This window comes from Morone saxatilis, unplaced genomic scaffold, assembly GCF_004916995.1.
Source record: "Morone saxatilis isolate NCDOM2014 unplaced genomic scaffold, NCSU_SB_2.0 Contig16, whole genome shotgun sequence".
Taxonomy (NCBI): domain Eukaryota; kingdom Metazoa; phylum Chordata; class Actinopteri; family Moronidae; genus Morone; species Morone saxatilis.
Genome location: NW_023339718.1, coordinates 19,199,720 through 19,224,816, shown reverse-complemented (window position 1 = coordinate 19,224,816; position 25,097 = coordinate 19,199,720). Strand labels below are relative to the sequence as shown.

The following is a 25,097-nucleotide window of genomic DNA, read 5'->3' as shown; positions in this document are numbered from 1 at the left end:
CTAAGTTCTACATCGTGATTTATTCAGACTGTTCAATCCATTATCCCTTGATAATCCATTGCTTGACAACTGAAAACACCACTTACAAACTGTCCGTTTCACTTAATAAAATACTCCTATCCAAAAGTAATCACCCATCTGGATGTGCGGTATCGCAGATTATGGCAAGATGTCAGACCAAGTCCTTCAGTTTGAACACGCTGCTGAAGTAAGTAGCATCTGCAAAACAGGTTGGGCATCACAGTATCGATGTTATGTAACATAACTAGAAAACTCACAACAATAACAGCTTCTTCACATTCACAGTATCGCGCATATATCTACCAAAGTAGAAATAGAAAATTATCTCCTAGATATCTCTTACCTATACTCAGTGGTATGTTCCAGAACCATGAATTAGCTTTCACATACTTGAAGGATTTAGTTGTATAGGATTGTTTTGTACTTGTCATCTAAACTCTGCAAAACCACCAACAAACTTTCCTCGTCCAGTTCACACAGTTTTTTTTTGACATAGCAAGATTTTAATTTGCTTATGCGCATAACATACGCACACATAATGAGCTGATCATTAAAATCATGATATAAAATAACATTTCAAGAAATACCCACCATACCAACTATATGCTATTATACACAACAAAAACAGACATACGTTTGATTGGATGGGTGAGATAAATGATTCAATCTTTGTACAAACGACCAAATATTCAATGATCACCTGTGAATGCTCAGCTCTAGAATGTTAGACCACAACTTGAGCTACAACTTTCATTCCTCTATAGTTTGTGCAGAACACCGTATATAATTCATTTATTACGCGACGTAAATGCGATGTGTCAAATGTAGCATGCGTTTCACTTGCATATATCCAGCCATGTCCAAACGATACAGTGTGTCAGAGATATTTTGTCCTGATGGAGTATCCTGTTGGTTTAAAATCACTACCTCCGTTGCATTGTGTCCACAACACTGTACTACACGTGTGAACAGATCAAAGAACCGTACCTGATGTGGCCAAACTGAGATATCTCCTAAGATTTTGTTTGGCCCCTTTATTGCCTTTATTGATAGTGACAGCCGAAGAAAAGACAGGAAGTGGTAGAGAGAGAGGGGTATGGACACGCAGCAAAGGGGCCGGCAGGTCCGGATCATCCCCTCTCTCTCTACCCACCTTTCCTGTCTTTCTTCAGCTGTCACTATCAATAAAGGCAATAAAAGGCCAAAAAAATTTAGGAGATATCTCAGTTTGCCACATTCAGGTAGTTTTGATTGTTCAACGTGTAGCTACAGTGTTGTGGACACAATGCAACGAGGTAGGATTTTGTAAACCAACAGGATATCCATCAGAAAAATATCTCTGACACACTTATGTTTGGACATGCTGGATATATGCAAAGTGAACACGCATGCTACATTTGACACATCTGCATTTAACTCGGTAATAAAGTAAAAACGGTGCTGCACAACTTAGAGGAATGAAAGTTGAGCCAAGTGTGTCACCATAGAGCTGAGCTTCACAGGCTGAGTCATGAAATGGCTATTGTACAAAGAATGAACTCATTATCTCCCCCCATCCAATCAAGAGTTTGTTTTTGTTGTGTATAAATAGCATTATAGTTGTATGGGGCTATTATAACATGATTTTAGACATAGTCAATGTGTTCGTTGTTATGCAAAACAAATTAAAAACTGCAGCATTAAAAAAAACTTGTGCTGAGAGGAAGTTTTGTTGTGTTTTGCAGAAAACAGTACAAACATCATCACTGATCCTTCAGAGGATACTCAATTCTGGTTCTGGAACAACACTGATCTGGTAAGATCAATACTTTTCTCTTGGTATTTGCCTTGAATGTAAAACTGTTTTGGTTTGACAGTTTATACGTCATCTATGCCACTGTTTGCTGTCTACTTACTTCAAGCAGTGTTCAAACTGAAGGACTTTGGTCTGACAATCTTGAAAAGACAAATCGCATACCAGCCACAAGTGGCTAGATAGGAGAAAATTGAAACGGACAGTTGTGTTGTGTTTGTCAGTTCAACAATGTTACAAGGGAAATAGAACAGTCTGATAAGCACATTGTTTCTAATTAGAGGTTACTGTGACACTGCAAGTCGGCTTGTCTTTATCTCTCTTTTCTCACACACTCAGTTATCAGTCAGCTTTCAGAACAAAAGCTGTAACATTACAGTACTTTACCTGAAAGCCCTCTATTGGATCCTACTTACTGCTCATTAGCACGGATTACTGATTTTTTTATTTAATCAGGATGTTCTTTATGCCCTCTGTGCAGTCAATGAACACCACATGGTCATCCCTCACAAAGACGGAGTGCTTGAAGTACAAAGGAGAGCTGGTGGGGAAGGCCTGCGAGTTTGTCCCAGACATCACCCTCATGTCCTTCATCCTGTTCTTTGGAACTTACACCTGCTCCATGTGTCTGAAGAAGTTCAAGACCAGCCCGTTCTTCCCCACCACTGTGAGTCACTGTCAGCCACACTAAGCTAATTTAATTCCATGGGTCATCTGTTTAAGGAATCAAACTGGGTGTCTAAATGTTTGAACAGCAGGTTACAGAGAAATGTTTGTGTTAACTTTTACTCAGGTGAGGAAACTCATCAGTGACTTTGCCATCATCCTGGCCATCCTCATCTTCTGTGGAGTTGATATGCTCGTAGGAGTCGATACTCCCAAACTCATTGTGCCAACTGAATTCAAGGTGGGTACCCCCGTGCTCCGTAAGTGCTACTCCCAATTTGTGACACGCTGGACTTTTAAGTCCCTTTGGACAAAAACATGTGCCAAATTAATGTAATGTCAATCAGCATTTGGTTTAGAAAATGATCATCAGAAATGTAAAGTGATTAAAGTGAGTTAACAGAAACATTAAAGTAAACCCTTCTGTTTTTATATCATAGCCAACAAGTCCTAACCGGGGCTGGTTTGTGCCCCCGTTCGGAGGAAACCCCTGGTGGGTTTACCTGGCATCGGCTCTTCCTGCCCTGCTGGTCACCATACTGGTCTTCATGGACCAACAGATTACTGCTGTCATCGTCAACAGGAAGGAGCACAAGCTGAAGGTGAATAGAAAACTCAAAGCCAGGTGGTCATTTGTGAACAGGGAGATTAAAGTCTTTGAATCGCTAACTGTCACTGCTGTTGTAATACTTACAAGGTTCACAGGGTTGATGTACTGTATGTGAGTGAGGCGGTAGAGGTTTGGGAGTCACTTCTCTTGAGTTGTTGTACTACAGATGGGAGGATTGCCATTATTGGCAATTGGCTGATTTCAGATTTACATTTAGTGCTGGCTTTTGAGCATAGCTTGCACAATAAATAGCTGTGAAATGTTTGAGTCTGCATTTTTCACATTGTGAAATGAGTTAAAATTAGAAATTCAACAACTGAAAAAAAGGTTGTCTTACTTGATGTGAGGATTTTCATCCATTTCCCACAACAAACTGCAGTCTGTACAGGACACTGGCTACCTTCACACTGTAGTTAAATATTGTTGTCATTCTTCTCATGAGGGTGAGAGATGTTTCATGGTAGTGACTGAACACAGTACAGTTCAAAAAGCAACTACTTGAGATGTTCAGAGAGTCACTGCTGAAGTTGAGCAATGATTTCTTTGATTTCAGCAGTGTGACTGGTTCCTAAGATAACTGGAAAATCATTTCAAAGAATACATTTGTATATATAGATTTGTATGTTTGCCGGGTTTACGGTTTGCCTGTGTCTGCAGCCGTGCATACTGACTATGCCTGAGCACGCACATGCACAACCTTTGACCTTCCATGTTTGTTGTCTGTACCAGAAAGGGGCAGGTTACCATCTGGATCTATTCTGGGTGGCTGTTCTGCTGGTGCTTTGCTCCTTCATGGGTCTGCCGTGGTACGTGGCTGCCACCGTGATCTCTATTGCTCACATCGACAGTCTGAAGATGGAAACTGAAACTTCGGCTCCTGGAGAACAGCCAAAGTTTCTGGGTGTGAGGTAAGACTGGTGGAGAGTGCGTACAATAAACTGAGCATTTGGATCCACATAAAAATACACAAAATGACCAAAAATCATGCTGATGGCAGCTCTAATGTTTTAGAGAATACCAAAAGCCTATCCGGGAATATTAGAGCACCATACAGGGATAAAATGTAAGAGTTGAAAGAGTCAGAGATTCATCAAAACTGATTCATAGTAAATTAAATACACTGTTGCTGTAGCACCATCTATAGGTGAGATGGCAGCAAAAGTCACACAATCTCCTGCAGAAGTTGTCTGCAGCTGGCATCGAAGTTCACTTATAACAATTTAATTTTACAACCAATGCTAATAGAAAGTATTAGTAAAAGGAAAGCCAAATATGAAATATTTGACTTTCCACAACATTTCTCTAAAAGTTTGAGATGTCCTGCTAACCAAAACACAAAATAACTCTCTTGTTGGAGTTCATTTACTGAACTGTAATAAGTGTAATAAGTTGATTTAGCTAATGAGTTAAGTCAAACATAAAAAACACAGATTTACACAGATTACTGTTAAACAAATACTGTTTGAGGGAAGTGGATGGGTTTACATCACCTCTATGAAATTAAATAAATACTACATTAATCTCTTGTATTAACTGTATTTTAGAGAAGAAAACTAACAAATAATCTTGTTGTATCCATTTGAGTCGTTCACTCTGCTGCCCATTAGTGACTCTATGTACTCCAATTAAGATGCAAGAGATTTTTTTGGTTTGTTTTCATGTCTGTTGTGTGACGCCCTCCGGAGGCTTCTGATATGTCAGCTGTAAGCTGAACCAACAAACTCTTGTCTTGCAAGACACTGAAGCATCTACACCAACTTCAAACTTCCTACAAATATTTGGATTGTCTTTTCTTTGGCTAAACTGAAAGAGATCGGGGAAATGATCCTCAATTAATCACCATTATTCAGGCTTTTCTGGGACTTTGTTATTGTATGTAAAAGAGGGAAAAATGTCCAAATCATGAAATTATACCAAACAGACATTGAAGTTTTGTTCTTGTGATAACTGTATTTGTCCTTTTCCTTTTTTTGCAGAGAGCAGAGACTCACTGGTGTGTTTGTGTTCATCCTGACAGGACTGTCTGTATTTATGTCTCCTATTTTAAAGGTAATTAAACAGAGACTGTCTTCTGATTTGTGTCTGTTTATTAATCACCTAGTCATCCTGAAAAGCTGAAAAGATCGAGAGTGAGCTGTGCTTGCTAAGTTATAGATTGAATCAAAGAAAGTGATTTAGATATCATGCTAGCTGCAAACTGTCAGGTTGTTTTAAAATTATATTCTATGAACCACAAAAACACTTCTCAGATTGTCAGCTACATCTTCACACCGAGGGACAAAAACACTTAACAGAGCTGATGATGAATGTGTATAAATAAGGTAATTAACCTCGTCTTACTAGATTTATTTTTTAGATTATCTTTGACTATCTGGAAAAGAGAGATAATAAGCTGTTATTTTGGATCATTAAGTCCACAAACCTCTATACTTACAAGGTCAGAGGTCAGTGAGATTAACTCCTACTGTGACAGTTTAAAATAAAAACTCATTAACCTTCATCTCCAGCTACTGAGAGACCCGTTATATTTATACATTTTAAAATAAAAAGCTGAGTGGTTGTGTTTGACATTGTGAAGAAACTGCCAAAAAGGAAAAACAGAATAGTTTTTGACAAACGCTGCAGTCCAGGTTAGGTTATGTGGTTATATTAAAATTACAATTGTGCATTTTATTTGGTATAATAAATATTCTTGAAGCAGCTTTTACTTAAACACTGACCTGGAAATTGGTGTTTTTTTCCCCAGATTAACCTTAAATAGTGTTTAGTGAAAGCTACACATTTTAGACAGTACAAAGCAGTTTCTCAGTAGATTTTCTCTGAAGATGTGTTTTAAAAAAGTGTTACAGTTTACACTATGTTAATTCTTTGTTCTCTGTTCTACATAGTTTATCCCCATGCCTGTGCTGTATGGAGTCTTCCTATACATGGGAGTCGCCTCTCTCAATGGAGTGCAGGTAAATATTACATTTCTTTCTTTCTTTATATAATAGCATTAGTAATGTGGAGTGTAGAGCAAGTAAACTAATCTGAAAAAATAAAAACTAATAAACTCTTATCCTCTAACATCTGAGTATCCAAGAACTTGTGCAAGCCAGTGAGATATTGTTACCCTGATATAGTCATGCATGCATGTATATCCTGTCATCTGTATTTGTACTTCTTCCTGTCTGTAGTTTATGGATCGTCTCAAGCTGCTTTTGATGCCAGCGAAGCATCAGCCAGACCTGGTTTACCTGCGGCATGTTCCCCTCAGGAAGGTCCACCTCTTTACCTTCATCCAGATCCTTTGCTTGGCTATGCTCTGGATACTCAAGTCCACTGTGGCTGCTATTATATTCCCCGTCATGGTAAGAGAGATTTATATTAAGAGTTACCCAATAAGACGTGTATTTTTTACCTGAGTCTTGCACTTACTGGAAATGTTCTAAGAACTTTCAGCTGCATGTAGTGGCCTTCATCAGCAGGCATTTGCTCTGTTGTTATTTAGATTCATGTCGGTTCAGTTGTCCTCATGTGAGTCATGACCTTAGTGTGGCGTATCCAGACTTCACCTGAAAACTAAAGAAAAATTCCAGTTCTCTGTCAATATTTCATAGGTTGAACTCAAACAGTCAAGTATATATTGTATACAATAATAATAACAATAATGTATAATAATTATATTTTATTTTAAGATTTTATACTTATTGTGGCCAGCAACCAAAATAATAATAACTTCATCATATGTGAGCAGAATATAACATTTGTCACCAGTCTATCTGTTTTCCAAATTATACTCAGTTTTCTGTCAGTCCACTGAAACAAGAATCAACTTGTCATTTTAAAGGATGAGTGAAAAATGCATGTGCATGCATGTGTAAGCAGCATTATAAAACAGCTCAATGCGCTATACAGCCAGCTTGACATGATCAGACACTGCATCACTCTGACAGGTAAATTAAGCTTATCATTTGTACTTAGAGGATTGTTTATATGAGTTATAATCCAGGGATAATTGTCATGATGTTTCACATAGTTATGGTTCAGGGGCACAAATGCAACACTCAAGACTTTATTATGACAATATTGTACTTGTATCTTTACTTTGTATTGTAGTTATTGTTGTTGGGCAGGAAGTGACTGTCTCAAACTTTAATTGACATTGCTCACCCTAACCCTGACATAACCCAGTGTATAAACATTATTATTATTTATCACATTTAATGTATTATATATAAGATGTAAGCCAGTTGTAATTTGTGTTATTTAAACGTATTTAACTGGTTATAAAATAGAATGCTGCATTTGAATGCTGATGCCTGTATGTGACCCACATAAACAAATAAGACCATCAGTTGCTATTTCTTTATAGTTTATCATTATTCTTAATGCCTGCCACCAAGTCGGACTTAGTCAGGTTCCCCTCGAAATCAGACGAGGCAAGGGAAACACTACCACTTTTGTCCACAGGGGTCGCCCGAATCAACACAAATCAACAATCAACACAAAATAGAAGCTGACTTCAAATTAACTAACTAAAATAGATACAATTTTAAAAATGTGAGATTATTTGATAATTCAGCAAATGAATTGCCTCCCAGTCAACTCTTATCCTGTTGTTGTTCTGCTTTTAGATCCTCGCTCTGGTAGCCGTCAGAAAAGCGATGGACTACATGTTCTCCCAGCATGACCTCAGCTTCCTGGATGATGTCATCCCAGAGAAGGACAAGAAGAAGAAAGAAGACGAGAAAAAGAAAAAGGGAAAACGCGGCAGCATAGACAGCGACGCTGAAGACGTAAGACTTTTGAGTTTACAGTTTCAGCCCCACTTGAATGCAACAAGTAAATGTCTTATTTTTCCTCCACTTTCTTATAATTTGTTTTATATGACAGCCCATTCCCAAGTCTGTCAACCTCACCAACTACCTCCAGCCCCACCCTCAACTCACAGTTGTCTTCAATTGCAGCAGCATGTACCATTTGAGCGTTTATCTACAGATGTCAGCTTCCTTCATGCAATTGCTTGTGGAGTTGTTTTTCCCTAATTTTCAGCTAGTGTAAAGTAGTTTCATGTTTGAGTGAATTAATAAGAATCCAGAAATCTTGCAGAGATATTATAGATGCAAGTGCCATTGTTTCATTTTCAGTGATTATTTAGACCTCGATAGAAACGATCTTGAGGATTCTGGTTTGTGGTCCACTGGAAATCACTTTCAAATCTGACTGATTTTCAGTAAAAGCAAACAAGACTTAAGCTTCTTTCACTTTATTTGCACAAGACTGTTGTACGTGTGTGTTTATACTTCTGCATTTTAGGTTCAGGATAATTATACACAATTCAAACCAGACTTCCAAAGTGAGCTTGTCCTCCCTCTTGAGGTTTAGTGGTAGAACTTGTTTTTAAGTAATTGAGCCTGAAAGCTTGAAGCAAAGGTCTTCATGGGGCCACTCAGTTTCTACAGACACTCGACCAGGAACCCAAGTTGGGCAGTGTCCACATTATGTGTCTAATATTCGAGCAGATCCAAACTGCCACTCACATAATGTTCGGGGATGTTTCTTTAATGGATTTGTTTCAGATCGGGTCCAGACAGACCAGATTAGAAGTTCTTTAGATGATGATGTGACTCGCCAACTCTTGAAACCAACACAACTATTTAAAAGAGTTGAATTACTTATAAATGAAATCATATCGGTTGCCTGGCCCATTTTGATGGATAATTTAGCAGAAAATGTAGAAAACCTTGGAAAGAGTTTTCTGGTTTTAAATTTCAAAACCAAGATCATTGACAGCCTAGTGACATATTTGTCCTGTTATGACGTAAAACGGCGAGTTGTATATTTTGTACAGTCTAGTTGAAATGACTTCTCTCCCAAGGCGACCCCCACTGAAGCTTGACATCAATGGGGTTAAACTGTTATTAAATTTAAGTGTGGTCGCTCATTTAAGAAGCTCTTCCCCTTTGGTTCTTACAGACAGGCAGAAAGGTTTATCCAATATCTGATTTTCCAGCTTGATTCTAGCTGCCACATAAAGCTCTCAATGCTATATTACATTGTCTCTTTTACCTTTTGGAACCAGGAAATTATAAAATGGACCCAGAAATTCAAGATGCATCACAAACTACCTGTTTTTGCAATCAACTGTTTGTATTTTTCAGTGGATTTTAAAAGCAAAGGGTTAAGGAATGTTGACCAGTGTCATCACAGGTTTATTAATGCATGTGCGTGTGTGTGTGCTGATGCTAACTCACCGACACCCCCAGAGGTCCCGTCTCAGGATGTGTATTTCCTCTCTCCAACAGTCTGATTATCCTTACAATGAGAATGTTCCCAGCATTAAAATCCCCATGGACATGATGGAGCAGGAGCCCTTCTTAGGTGATAAGGCCTCTGACAGTGAGTAGACCCAAACTACCCGCTGCACTGGAGGAAAACTACTTCTACTACTTCTTCCTCTTGCCCGATTCTCATGCTCCGCTTGTGTCTCTGAGGACTTATTCCATTGCTAAAAGTTTGATGTTGTTTTGTCCGTTTCTTTCGCTCACTGCATGATTTAAACATTTTCCTCCATTGCCTCTTTTCTTGTGTTTTAAAACATGCATGAAATTAACTCACTTTCTCCTCTTTGTACTTTTGTCTTGGACTATGATGTGTTCCAGTAATACTGATTTTATTTGTCTTTTCCTTTCTGCTGCATTCCTGCTGCCTTGACCTAACCCTTTTTCGCTATTCAGTTTACAATTTCAGCTTACCTGTTTAAAATATTAATTGATTTCTTTTTTCAAGGGATTTTGTTGATTTTAGACCTTTTTGTAGACGCTGCTTGTTTAAAACCCAGATACACTTCAACTTTTTGTAAAAGTTAGATACAGTATAGGCGTGTTAACTAAGTTTTTGCCTTAATTTGTAATTGTGTAGGTTAAGTAAAAGTTAATATTTTAACAAATTCCTCACTGGTATTGTATTATTATTAAGTACTAACAATATGTTTGAGTAAAATATTGCCTTATTGGAATATAGTGAACTACAACAGCAAATAATGACAAAAACATTTTTTCTGTTTATGCCTAGCATGGGATGCTGTGTGCCTTTTTGTTGTATACAATTATGCTATCTAGTTTTTCAGTTTAGTTGTATCACTTCTTACTCATCATCCAATTTTGTACTAACATTTCAGCGGTATTATTAAAAACTAAACATATTATCTTTAAATAGATAATGGATACTGTACATGAGTGTGCAGATTGTCAGCCAATCCAAACCCTAGCAGCTAATTTCATCTTGCTGGTTGACACGGTTTCTCTAGGCTACATGCATACTCATGGCTGTTTTTTTTCTTCCACAGGAGATAAGTCCCCATCATTCCTTGAGCGACACACGTCGTGCTGAGAAGCTTCGCTATTACCAGGCCAACTACTTGTCCAGGTGAGATGTGAGTGTGTGCGTGAGAGAGTGAAGGGGACGCGTGTCGTATGCAGTTCAGAACCTGACAGTCACAGACTTTTGCAAATGCATTTGCCTAACAGTCCAAATTAAATGGTTAAGGGGAAACAGAACTAAATATTACTGCTGTATTACTGTTTTGCTTTTTGAATTCATCCACAACTGAGGCATCAAGGATCACAAAAGGTCAGAAGCTCGAGATAACTAGCTAACATATAATGCTAGTCTGAACTTTAAAGGTCACCCAGGCTAATTAACTTACCAATGGTTAAACCAGCAATACACAAGTTGTAACACAACATTAACATTTTTAAGCTTTATCAATAAGATTTTTGGGTCCACAGCAACTTTTTTTTATGGTATTTTGGGGCATTTTATTTTATTTTTTTGACTTTTTATTTTGTTTTGTTGAAAGCTGAGTAAGAGGGGGGATGACGACCAAGAATTGTCTAGGCGTTGTTTATAAATTATATGACATATATGTAGTCTTGCCTATATACCAGATGATACAGATGCAGACACAGACTATAAGTATATTACCTGCTAAATAAAAAACTTAATTCACAAATGTAAACAACTTAAATTACAGGAATTTAGATAATGGTTGAAATGTTCCACAATGTTTCTTTCTGAGTGCACCTGTGTAACAGTGATAAATACACTCTGTGCTTCACTGATATGAGCTTTAGAGGAGACAATCAGTTTCAAAGAGGCAGAACAAGCCTTCTGTTTCGGGCAAATATTTAGAGCAATGATTATGATGCTCAAGAAGAGATTATGTTTCTTCATCATGCCCACATCCTCTTTCGATGACCAGGATCCTCGGGTCGTATGCACAGGCTCACATTTTGTTCTTGTATTACCCCATCTGCTCTAGGATTGTTGGAACAGTGCTGATGGAAGAGGATTATTGTTTGCGACAATGTGTGAAAAGCAGCTGTGATTACAGTATATCTGTGATACCAACAAACAACTTACAAGATTTCTTTTTCTAATTGGTCTCCAGCCCTAGAGATCAGACTGACGGGTTGGCTTTTATTCACATGGATGGAGACTAACTACAAACATTTTCTACTGACTGTGGTGAAAGAAGTATCCAGGGGCCTCATGTACTAAGACTTGCATGGATTTCCTACTAGAATGTGGCGTACACTGAAAGAGTGAAAGTTCCGTACGCACAAAAAAATCAGAATGTAATGCAAAACGTGCCGTACGCAGAACTCCCACGCTACCTGGCGGTTTGTCCAATCGCAGATCCCCAACGTGAGAATTGAGTGCACATGCACGAGCACAGACGCTCCACCCTGCCCCTCCCTCAAATACACCGATTTGAATATGCTAATTAGTATACAATAGAACTAGGATAGTGCGTGTCTTTAGGAAAATGCAAAGCCAGAAGTGTGTGAATTGGAGGTGCTGCTGACGGAGGTATAGGCAAAAAAAATACATTTATTTTGCGTGGCACAGGCAGTAAACTCGGTAGGGTCGGAGAACCGCACCGCAGCGGAGTTGAAAAAGAAGTGGTCAGATATGAAGACATATTTCAAAAACTCAATATAGGTTTTTGATCAAATCAAAGGAACTAAAGTTAAAGTTCAAGATACATGCAGTGGAGTAAAAAAAACATTATTTCCCTCTGAAATGAAGCGGATTAGAAGTACACAGTAGTTTGAAATGGAAATACTCAAGTACAAGTACATCAACACTGTACTTAGCTACAGTACAATGTACTGTGTTACTTTCCACCACAGTTTTTTTCCCTTTTTACTATTTTCTTTTCTTTGTGTCAAACATTGACAAGTAGCTTTAATTAGCTCTATGCTGATGAAGCTTTAATCTCCTCTCCTGACTGGAAATGCCAATAAAACAACGTGCTGTGAAATGAGAATAGTTTGATCTCATGTTACTTTAAAGAATGTGGGCCTTACATTGGTCCGGACATGTGTCCATTTGAGTCAGTGACGTCAGACAGGGCATAAACCACAGTTATGCTCTAGTTGTGATGACATTATGCTGCCCCCACCCCTCTAAAACTAATCCTGTCCCCACTAAGACTGAAGCCAAATTGCTTTGAGCTCAGATGACCTCAGAAACCGTCAAACCACAATCACTGGTTGTATTTTTGCAGTGCTGTGGGAGACCAAAACACAGTATTGTAAGACATGCACTAATGATTTATCTCAATAATGCATTCATAAACACATAATTTTACACACCGCAGAGCGTTACACAAAGTCAGATATTACAACCGCCTGTATCAAGCTACATTTTAAATTTATGATCTGACCCCAAAGGTTCAACTTAATCAATTAAACTAAATTCCTTAATACTAGCACCACTGGTAAATAAATGTTTATAGATCTTCAACTTCAATCTGCTCTGAGCTGATTCTCCTCTCTGATATTCATTCATCTTTAAGCACAGGGGCAAAGCACTATATCATCCAATATTAATTAAGGAGGCATTTGAAGTCCAATTGACACTTCCAATTGGACACTTCCATGCACAACAGTAAAAAAGATACTGCCAAAATTCTGAAATTGTAAAAAATGGTTTTACATTAATTATTAATTTAGAAAAGACCACTTTTGTATCACTACTCAAACTGAAAAATGTTCGGCTTCCGTAAAGGGAATGACAGCATAAAGTTTGTATGATGACACCAGATATAGATAAGTGTCTAATAAAACATTTAAGTTTATTTAATGAACAATTCTGGCTTATTTACGGTATATCTTGGTCTCATTTTTGTAGTTTTCAATCGTTTCTATCACTAAAGTAATTGCTGATATCTGCCAACATGGCTATCACTGCAGACTTTCTTGCAGGAGGGTGGAGAGTCTAAAAAGTAAAAAAAAAAAACCTGCATTGCAAGATCCAAACTCGATATCGGTGCAGCAATATATTGGTTGAGCTCTAAAGCACTTAATTTAAAATATAAAGTTAGCACATCGGAAATGTCATAAAAAAATTAAGTTTAGAGAGAATCACATCAAATAAATGATCATAAAATATAACAATTGGCAGAATAACCCTCTGTGCATGGTAGTGTAAAGTTGAACCAGAAACTGTAAACTGTGATGTCTCAAGCCTGACTGACTGCTGGTGTTTCACTCCCTGTTGGACTCAAGAAAGCAAATATGAATTTCCCAAAAACATTAAACTATTCCTTTAGTTAAAGATCACACTGCATCTAAGTATATGTCCTAACAATAGATGTTTTTGTGTTGCAGCCCTGAGATGAGTCCGCTGAAGTCTGTGCCTCAGATTAGAATAGAAATGGACCCAGACGATGATAATACGTTCTACTGGAAGAGCAGAGGATCTGAAACGTCTCTGTAGAGCACCGAACCACCACCAGGCGAATCCTGCAAGACAACTCTCTCTTTGACTTTCCTTTATTCTTTTTAACTCAAACGAAATCCTTTCCACGGTCTCAAAACTTTGTTGTGAAAAGGTGGTACAGAAAAAAGGGACGCGCTAAGGGAAAAAAAAGGCAGTCTTAACACGACAGTACATTTCTTATAATGAAGCTATTTTAAAACCATTTCTTTCCTCACAATCTTGTCTTGATATTCTTCTCACAGCTCCACAGGAAACAGTCTCTGTTTTCTGACACTTAAATGTAACTCCTTACTACTCTTCTATGCAACTCATCCCACATATTGCTGATCAACAGTAAATGCTGCAGCTCTCTTTGACCATGCATGGTACGCCCTCCCTGCTCTTTTTATATAAATATATATAAATATCTGTCTGATTTTTTTATATAAATTGAATTACTCTAATAACATTTTCCTGTAGCAGGAAAACTATGTTTTTATAGCTCTACCTCTTATTTTAGATCAATTGCTTATCATGAACAAATGCAACATGTTGATTTTTTGATGCAGCATGGGATTTTGATATTTTCTCTGTCCTCTTGTAGAGTTGAAATGATTCAAGAGATTCACTGTATTATAGCATGTGAAGGAAATGTGTGCAAATAGATCTTTTAAGTTAATTAACAGTTAATAAGTGCATATTTCTATGTGCAGATGGGGTAAATATTTTTATTATCACTTTCTGATGCAGTTTTGTTTGCTTCACTATCTCTTTCTAATTTTCTGAATCTTTCTTTCACATGTTCACTTCAAAGCTTTTCTTACTTGTTTAAATTAAATCCTACATTTCTTTCCCTCTTTTTTTAATGATCATGTTGTGTGTATGTTGGTAACCTTTTCTTGTGTCTTTCATTTTTGTTTCTTTCTGGGTAGAAAACAGTTCAGCTAAACATAATCATCCGATTTTCCTCAGCCAAACTTAAACTCTAACTAGGAGTGCATATCATATAATTGCTTGTGCTGCACAAACTACTCTACCTAAGTGGCTTATAAGAGATCAATCCAGATTGAAATTCATATGGTAACGGTATGACAAATGAGAATGGAATCAAATCCATATAAGCTCCATGCAGTGGGACAGCTTCAGTCCACAGCAGGTTTATTTCTTTTTGTCTCAGCTGCTGTTGGAATTATCTGATGTGAAAATGGGATCACACGTTTTTTTTGTTTATGTTTTATACACTAAAAGATTTGGATTAAGTCTATCTTAATACACTCACATGCCATACTGTATACTACTACTACTGCTACTACCCTCAGTGTACAGGACTGGTCGCTTTTGTAATTCTTCCGGTCTATAAAGGGCATTACGCAGTCTCTTCATAGAGCCACTAAATTGGAACTTATAAGGTGACTAGGTCCACCATCTGTATTCTGTGCAAAAACGTGAAAGCTAATATGAGTATATTCACACATACAGACACAAAGAGGCTGGCCGACTCCTAAAAGCTTTTTGCCTTTTTCCAATTGGACAGTTATATTCTTACATTGCCATTATATTGCCGCTATTGAGTTAATTCTCCAAGCGGTGTATTTCCATGTATTTTTCTGCATGTTAAATATAAAAGATTTCTTCACAGCAGCCATTTTGACATGAAATAGCAGGGTAAACACAGGTCTTACCAATGATACAAACTACTACTACTATTTAATGTAAAAAATGCTGCTGTGAAAAAAGGTCTGTTGTAAAACTTCTGCAATTGGTTCTTGCAAAGTCGACACTTGTGTTGTTGAACCTTTCTCAGCTTTGCAAAGTCACCACTGGGCGCCTCGAGTCCTGTGCGAGCATGCGAGTGGTATGTTAAGGTAGACTTATAAAAATCCAATCTCATCCTTAAAACTGTTGTTTTTACGAATCAATCTGCTCAAATGAGGCAGAAGATGTACAAACTTTATATTCACTGCATATTTCTACTTCACAGCATTCCTTACAGAGGGACCAGTGAGTCCACTGTCATATAAAGAAAAAATTGAGCCTCTCATATCTGACAACTTGACTTTCATTGGCCAGTATTACCGACAGTACAACGAGCCAGAATGGCTTCTTAAGCACCGTTTGTCATTACAGTATCCCCACTTTATCTCTAAGGGCACACTAAAGCACACTTCTTAAATTTTTGAGTAGTGGGTCACAGATTTAATTTTAAGATGGAAGTCCTCTCTGTCTTCATCACCACTATAGAAATACATTTTAACTGCGTGATAAATGAGCCGCCTTCCCTTCTCTAAAAATCATGTACATACAGTGAAGGCATGTCGGCTCGAACCAAAATGCACCAAGTTACTTTGTACCGTCTTGATCGTTGTGTTTAATTTGATTTTGTCAGTTTCAGATCATCTGCCGAAGTAATGTCATTTATACTCCACATCAGTGTTTGTAGCTGTCAACAGCAGGGAGTGGAAGCAAGTGTGACTTAATGTCTGAGACACATTATTTGTGGAGTTGTTCATTTAAAGTGTGTCGTACAGTGTAAGCATGTGGGACAAAAATCTACAACATGAAATGAAATACCTGTTAATTTTAGCGTACCGAAAACTGATACTGACTGTTTGTTTTTGATTAACGTTTTGTGATTTTTTAGAGCAGGTGAAATGGTTTATTTTAGAATTTATATTTTTCAAATGAAATGTATATTGAAAATAAACAGAATGATCGAACAGTGATGGTGTCCTTCTTTTCTGAGTGTAAACCCCCCTCCCAAAAAATGTCAATCTGCTGTTGTCTTTTATCATTTCCTGTTCCTGTGCCTCTTCAAAAACAGCACATGATGAATGTGAATTAGTATATTGTAGATAATGTAACAATTTGTACATAGTACAGTACTGGGCTTAAATTCCTCAGAAAACAAGGCTTTGTATTGAACATACTAAACGGGCACACACAGAGTTTAATTTCAGTCAACACATTATCGCCATATCTCATCCTGCACATGAAAGATACCTATATTACAACATTACACTACCTAAACCCATAAACCTTCCCTGTCAGAGTTTTAAACTTTTCTAATCTAAACAAATAGTCCCCTGTGATAACTGATTCAGTAGCTCCCTCTGCTGTCTGTCCAGCAGTATTACAACCTACAGAAACATGAATCATCTAATGCACGTTGGTGCTCCTGATGTTGGCAGGTCTTCATCCAGGTTTCAAATCACCTCAAATTGCCCAACGCACAATCTGACTGCAGTGAGTTTTGGGACATATTTTTAAACTCCAAAATTGCTCCATGCATGAGTGTGTGACGTTTTCCCTTTTGCACGTTTACAAAAAGGCTTTGTTACCTTTGTGATTTTTCTGCTCATTGAGGGGTAGTCAATTCAAGTCTTCATCTACTGAAACAATCAAGCAGCTGTCAACCAGTCAGTGGGTACAGAGTCCTGAGTAGAGGTTTAATCAGCCAAAACAAGTCAAAACACTTTCAGGCTTTCTTTAAAAATGATACAAATGCAGACTAAAGCTCTTCCTCCCTTGGTTGTTTTCGATGAAATATCAAAGCTTTTATTATGTTATTATGTATGTAAAACTATTAATGATTAATAAACTAATAAAGTCTATATACTTACTGCCTTTTTTCTAATTTCTATGTGTTCTGATGTTTGTAAAATACATTAACAAAGATTTGAATACCAGCACTACTGCTATACTAATTCAATTTAAATGATACCAAACTAACAAAAAACAAATGAAATAATCAATGGTAGATTAGTTCATATTATTTCATCTATCTTTGTCTAATCAGAAGCATTCCAGTTCAGTAGCAGATGAACACAGCAAATGAAAAGCTCAATTTAATGCCAAAATGAATGATCTGAATACAGAATCATATACAAATTCTCTCTGTTTCCACTAGAGGACTAACAAGTGCTATGGAAGAGAGATACTGTGTGTGTGTGTGTGTGTGTGTGTGTGTTCTAGTACTTATATCTTTGTGAGAACCAGTTTGACTTTTGGATCTTGAGATCTAGGACATTTTCCCTTGTCCTCCGTTTGAAGGTTTGGTCTTTGTTTTCAGGGTAAGAATGAGGGTTATGATGGTTAAAGGGGAACTCTTTTACCAATTTCACATGTCAAAGTCAGTTTACTAGTCACGAGGAGGTCTATTTAGATTATGAAAACGGTTGTATGATGTCCTCTGTGGCTCTGGAGGAACAGAAAGTCTGGGTTACAAACTGGTGGTGTGGGATTTGAAAGATGGGTGTTTCCCAATGAATGTTGCATTTTGCCACAGATGTACACCATGAATGGAATAATAGATAGAAAAGGAAAGAATAGAATACAAGAAAAGCATTCCCACAGACAGGATAAACATAAACTCCGTAGATATGAACCGTATCATTAAACTGTTGCATCTCTGCTCAGGAGGAAGAGTGTGATTAATCACAGTGCTGCAGGATGTGTTCACTTACTGACATCATGTAACCTTCCTGCTGTCAGAGCACAGGCCAACACAACACAGGCAGGCGGGTGACAAATATTTACAATAAGCTTAAATTCTAATTATTGTTGTGATGCCATTTTGCCCGGGTGGAAGCATCAAATCCCATTTACACTTTTACGCTTAACATTTTTTGTGTGTAGTACTTTTTCACATTTGTCGCTATTATATCTATTACAGATCGAAAGCAAACCTCGAATGAAAAGTCCTGATGAAACGAGATAAAATATAACATAATAAATAAAACAGAAGAAGGCAACAAAAACAGCAGCTGGTGTGTTAGGAGAGCAGGGCCCCAGTGAGCTCTACATGTATACATTAATTGGCCCACTGTCAGGGGGTGTGGGGGAAGTGGTCACACTTAGTGAACAGTGGGTTAATGGGTTAAGTCTAGCATTTTTAAACCTCAGCGTGGGTTGCATCCAATAAACCACATCTTGAGCATGCTAAGTGACCCAAATCAAACACCCTTGATGCTGCGTGACCTTTAGGTGCATGCTGGGACTGACTAACATACTAAATGCTAAAATGTTCCAACCATGCTTAGGAACCATTACCTTTGATGAGGTGTGTTGTCTGTGACCATTATTCCAGAACCAAAGAGGCTGATTGGACTGGTGATACTTGCTATAAATGCTTTGATAATAAATAATCAGAGAAACTGAACTCAGAAAAGACTGTGGAGGACCTCAGGTGCACAAAGCTCACAGAATGACATTCAGACAGGTGAGTACAACAACAAATTCCCTGATTCCCTCTCCAGATGGCAACGTCAACAACCATTGTGTTGCTCGGCAACTAAGTGTAGCATGTGTGCGCCATGGTTTGCCAAATGCCAAAAGGACATAAGAGAGACAAGCAGTCGCAGGCATTTGTCCTTTGAACAATTCATACGGAGGGCAACTATGAGGTGTCAAAGGATTCAGCCAACAAACATCAAACACCTCACTAGCGCTTAGAGGTGGGACTAGTCGTTGATTTGCAAGTCACAAATAAATCTCAAGACCCAAGTCCTAAACTTGAGATTCTTCAACAAATGTAATGCAATTTTAAAAGCAGAAATTAGGCCCATCTTTGGTATAATTTCCAACTGGTGCCTAGAACTGTTAGTTCTTTACGGTTCTCTTTAGCAACCTGAGTGGATAGTAATGTATTAGTTTAAACATAGTGGATCTGAGGAATTAAGTGTTGACTTGCTGGGAATTGCGGCTGGTCTATTTTTGACGGAAGCTGCAACTCACTCGCGTTAACACCAACACGTTTAACCTAGAACTTACGGTATGTCAACCAAGCTCATTGTGTATTCACCACTATTTTACCAGGGGGCATCTAACATCCTTTGTGAAAGGTGGTCGCTGCCGTGTAGTGCACGGCCACATTGCATATTATACAACCACACGTCTGTACTAGCAAACACAGTAATCCACAGCTCTGTAGATAACACTGCCCCTAACTAAAGTTTTTTATGATACGTGTAACTGAAAAAGATGAATGTGTTGGAACAACCAGCAAGGAGACTGAACATTTAGTTCATTTATTTTAGTGTAACATCACACAAGTCTTGTTCGAGACATGGAATAGATAACTTCCAACAAAATAACGTTAACAGCTACTTATAAATTAACTCACTGCAAACTCTCTCCTCTTTGTTTCATGCCTCTCCTGTCCCTGCCTGAACCCACTGTGCCTGCCCCGCTCTTTGGCAGTATTCCCTGCTGGGTCCCCCACTGCTACACTAGCAGTGTTAAAACTCCCCCTGTCCTTCGAAGCTCCCAGTCCTGGAGTAATAAATGTAACATGTGCTCCACTTACAACAACGCGTACGTATACTCATGCATATATCTTTTTTAACTGAGGTGCAGTGTGTTGACGTGGTGCTTAGCTGTAGCATGTATGCAGTGAAGGTACTGTGGGTTAGTTGGCTGATTTGTTTGATACGTCATAGGCAACATGCTGAAGGACAGTTTGCTTCGGAGGACGTTCTGTCCACAAAGTTTTTCTTTCAAGAGGGTAGCAAGTGTTTACTCCAAAAACATTTCAGCCTTGTTTGGATTCTCACTTCTGTGTCAGTGCGAAGTATAAGAGCCTGATCCCATCATGTGCTACATATGGTTATCAGTATGTGAAGTGACCCGAAACACACAGGAACATGCTGTGATCAGACTGCTGTGCAGGTTCATACAGACCCACACAGACAAGCTGTTCATTTCCTTTTATAAAACAGCAAGAAATTCATTTATTTTTTCATGGAGCCTCCTCAGTCATCATTCTTTCTAAAGCAACGTATGGTGAACAAAAAATCTCAGTGGGTACATTAACTTTGATGGACAGAGCAAAAGAAACTACTAATGATTAACTATCATTAATAATTATTATTAAATTACCTTTTGTTTAGTTTTTAGTTTTTTTTAAATGTGTTTATTAATTTTCCTTTTTCAACACAAACAAGCAAACACAAAACTTCAACACAACAATGCTCAAGCAACAAACAGTGACTCAGTTACACACAAACAGTATCCATATTAATAAAGAGAGTAAAAAAAAACAAAAAAACAAACAAAGTACATAAATAAGTGAATAAAAGGAAATCCCGTTATTATGACCTCCCAGGGAATCCCTGTAACAGAATGGAAGATACATTGTATTATATAAGTAATTCAAATAAGGTTCCCAAACTTTATAAAATTGGTTTGAGTTTGAATGTGATGCGCAAGTCAAATATTCCAAAGGCACTAAATCAAACAGCACTTTATGCCATCCCTTAACATTTGGTTCCTTATTGCTAATCCACTGCAACAAAATATTCTTTCTAGCTGCAAATGTAAGAATACAGAACAGTCTTTGATTTGTTAACCTTACACTTCTAGCAGGTAAGCCTAATATAAGAGACAATGGGTCCATCCCCAGCTTCAATCCTAGTATCTTTTCAATTTCTGTTAAGACATTAGACCAATATTTCTGCAGCTTATGGCATGACCAAAGACAATGAGTTAGAGTGCCAATTTCAGTTTTACATTTAAGACACATTGAAGACAAACTAGGGTTGAACTTGCTGCGATTAGGGGATATATGCATTCTATGCAAAATCTTAACCTGTATTGATTTGGCACGATTACAAACTGAGATTGATTTAGCATAGGTCCATATATTTTCCCACTCAACAGCGTTGATTGTGACAGACAGTTCTTTCTCCCACTTTTCTCTGAGCTCTTGTAAAGCCATGACTGGAACAGCACACATAGCTCCATAAAGTAGACTAATAGACATCTTCCTAATTGTTCCAAACAACACATTCTCAAGTGGAGATATGTCAGGGTTATCAATTAAGGTCGTGCTGTGTACTATATAATGTCTTATCTGTAAATAACAAAAAAAGTCATGCCTGGGGATTTTTTATTTCTCAATGATCTGTTCAAATGACATTAATGTATTATCAGTAAATGAATCTTTTAACATGATAATACCACAATTACCCCAGTGTCTAAAGCCAGCATCAAGTAGTCCTGGCTGGAAATCAGGATTATTCAGAATAGAAGTAAAAGCTGACATCAGTTTTGACCTCCCCTCAAGTCTACACAATAGTCGCCATGCCTTTATTGTGTTGAGTGTGACAGGATTATCACAGCACAGTTTTATAGTTTTAAAATTCTTAATAAACAGCATGTCTCTTAATGGAAATTTTGAAAGGGAGGATTCAATATCTAGCCAGACAGAGGTCGCCTCATTTAAGATCCAATCATAAATGTATCGTAGATGAGCACACAGCTGGTACTTTCGAAAATCAGGTAAATCTAACCCTCCCTCAGAGCTTGGTAACTGCAGAGTAGCCATTTTTAGCTTTGGCTTGCCTTTACTCCATATAAAAGAGCTGAACCAACCATTTAGTTTTTTCACAACCTTATTTGAAAACAGTATCGGAATCATTTGAACGGGGTAAAGTATTTTAGGCAATATGTTAATTTTAATCAAAGCTATACGTCCTAGCCAGGATATCGGCAGAGAATTCCAACACTCTAAATCTTGCCTCACTTTCTCAAACAAGGGAACAAAGTTAACCTTATACATTTGCTTAAATGTAGAGGTTATGTGTACACCTAAGTAAATAAAGCCTGTCGGAGACCACTTAAAGGGGAAGAAGGGCAATGTTTTAGGTATTGAATTTAGACTCCCTAGCGGCATGGCCTCTGATTTTGTCAAATTGATTTTGTATCCAGAAAATTTACTAAATAAGTCAATAACATTAAGTAACTCAGGTACTGAAGTCCTGTATCCGACACAAAAATTAAAACATTGTTCCGCATAAAAGACTTATTTTATACAATGGACTCGACCTCTGCAAATCTTGTATATTAGGCGCTCTCCTAAGGCTTGGTTCTGCAAGCTTGGCGGGATAAAGGACATCCCTGCCTGGTTCCTCTATGTACAGGAAAATTGTCTGATCTGAACCCATTAGCTAGAATGGCTGCTTGAAGTTTATTATACAGGACCTTGACCCATTTGATAAAATTATCCCCCACACCGAATTTATTTAGACAGTAAAATAAGTATGTCCATTTGACTCGGTCAAAGGCCTTCTCTGCATCCAAAGAGAGCACTAAACCATCAATTTGCCGATGCTGAAAAACCTGAAGGACATTGAGCAGCCGCCTAACATTATTACTTGAATTTCGTCCCTTTATGAAACCAGTTTGGTCCTCCTTAATAATTTTAGGTAAAAGACCTTCAAGGCGTGTGGCCAGGATTTTTGCCAAGATTTTCCGATCTACATTAAGAAGGGATATGGGCCTATAAGAGGCACAGGATTCTGGACATTTCCCCTTTTTCAAAATGAGTGATATATTTGCTTCTCTCAAAGTCTGGGGTAACTCATTATTTGAGAATGCATTATTAAACATGTTAACTAACGGTTCCACTAATAGTCCAGAGAATTCTTTGTAAAACTCACAGCTGAACCCATCAGGCCCAGGAGCTTTCCCATTCTGCAGAGTTCTTATAGCATTAACCACCTCTTGTCCTGAAATGGGGGAATTAAGAATGAGTTTATATTCTGATGATGTGGTGGGCAAACTGAGCTGGGCAAAGAATTTATCCATTAAAACAAACACATCACTTGGCTGTTGTCGCTACCAAGATTGTGGTAGAATGATTTAAATGTGTCATTTATAAGCTTGTTATCATATACATGGTTGCCTTGGGCATCACAAAGGGCTGCAATAGTCTGTGACTCCGCTCTCTTTTTTGTAAGATATGCCAAGTACTTCCCAGGCTTATCCCCATGTTCATAAAATTTTTGCCTAGTAAATCTAATCTTGACTTCCTCATCTTGTGTTAGCAGATTGTCTAAAGTTGCTCTAACTGCAAAAATTTCTTTCAAAATAGTGGAAGATGGAGATTCGATATAGGCATTTTCTTTAGCCTTAAGCTCAGCCATTAACAAATTTTGCTTTTCCCTTTTCTGCCTCTTTTTACTGGCTGAGAAGGAAATGATTAACCCTCTAGCATAAGCTTTAGCAGTTTCCCATAGAATGGCCGGACTATCTGTAGATTGGGTATTGTTTGAAAGAAAGTATCTGAGTTCAGTGGCAAAATAAGTAATAAAAGCATGATCATTCAAGATAGATGTGTTCAATCTCCAGTATTTTACTCCACTGTTTACACCCTTAAGGGAGAGATCCAAAACCACCTCGACATGATTTAAAAATAAATAATTAACTGTTATAAGATGAATTGTTAAAAGATTAAATAATCCACGTTCATAGATGTCTGCCATGTCTGCTTTGCTTGATAAATGCTAAATTGATTTTCTGATGATTCATGGATGGAGAGCCTTAGAGGAAACGTATAACCTTACTTGTTCCAGGTACAACATCTTACGTTATGTTTTTCTACAAAAGACGACAAGAATTTTTCCTAAATCAAATCAAAGTCTATAATTTGCTCTTTTTAAAATTTCCACTACAGCCATACATGTATTTAGGTCTGTACCAAAAAATAGTTAACACTAAGCCTCAAACTATGAGAATTAGATCAGCTCTTTCTGTAGTTTTAATCGACTCATTCTAAGGTAATGAAAACACATTGATTCTTAATTTCAGTTCAACACACCTAAAAGTAACAGTAGAAACACATAGTTCAGACAGTTCCTTAGTTTTGCGGTCCGTAAGAACAAGCTTACATCCAGCTTTAACGGCAGATACAGATAAAGTGTGTGAGAAATGTTTTCTGGATATTTCAGTCATAATGATTCAACGGCTGTCTTGAAAGCAGCTTTGCTTCCTTTATCTTCCTCCCTCGGCTCTCTGCCTCTGCTCTGCCACTGTAAACATCTGCACCCACAATGTGGAGCTTCTTTTACTAACCTCACCTCAACAATGAACTTATTACAGTGTTAAAAGAGTAAGAGTACAATATGCAATGATAAAAATAGTTTCTACATTACGGACACAATGACTCATATAGGATCTGTCTTTCTTGTCTAATGTCTGTGGTGCACTGTCACATCATCCTACTAATTAGTTTTATTTATTTATTTTGGAAATATACACTGGTATTTGACATTACTAATGGGAAGTTCGTAATTTCATATTCTCTTTGATTCTCTAATATCTCCTCATCTCCTCATTGCTGTGTAATGATTTGAGAACCTACTTTACATTACAACAACAAAATAGAAGTAAAGGAAAGTGATATGTTCAAGAAAATATAATTTAGGAAGATCCACTGGCCGAAATGAACACACTAAAACAGACTCATAAGTATGTTTT

General features: G+C 37.7%; 1 protein-coding gene across 3 annotated transcripts in view; it reads left to right on the top strand.

Moving 5' to 3' along the window:
* The window catches only part of slc4a4a (solute carrier family 4 member 4a), a 55,732-nt gene extending 39,170 nt beyond the window's left edge, over positions 1-16,562 (top strand). For 2 of the 3 annotated variants that reach the window (XM_035658062.1, XM_035658061.1), the window contains exons 16-27: positions 1,746-1,816; positions 2,295-2,480; positions 2,607-2,720; positions 2,920-3,081; positions 3,819-3,997; positions 5,066-5,138; positions 5,978-6,046; positions 6,266-6,439; positions 7,706-7,867; positions 9,377-9,470; positions 10,420-10,499; positions 13,751-16,562. In XM_035658062.1, the coding sequence (XP_035513955.1) occupies positions 1,746-1,816; positions 2,295-2,480; positions 2,607-2,720; positions 2,920-3,081; positions 3,819-3,997; positions 5,066-5,138; positions 5,978-6,046; positions 6,266-6,439; positions 7,706-7,867; positions 9,377-9,470; positions 10,420-10,463 (1,328 nt within the window). In that variant the 3' untranslated portion in view covers positions 10,464-10,499; positions 13,751-16,562. The remainder of the gene's footprint in view (positions 1-1,745; positions 1,817-2,294; positions 2,481-2,606; positions 2,721-2,919; positions 3,082-3,818; positions 3,998-5,065; positions 5,139-5,977; positions 6,047-6,265; positions 6,440-7,705; positions 7,868-9,376; positions 9,471-10,419; positions 10,500-13,750) is intronic. The other variant, XM_035658063.1, reaches the window with a different exon arrangement.
* Positions 16,563-25,097: the final 8,535 nt, after the last annotated feature.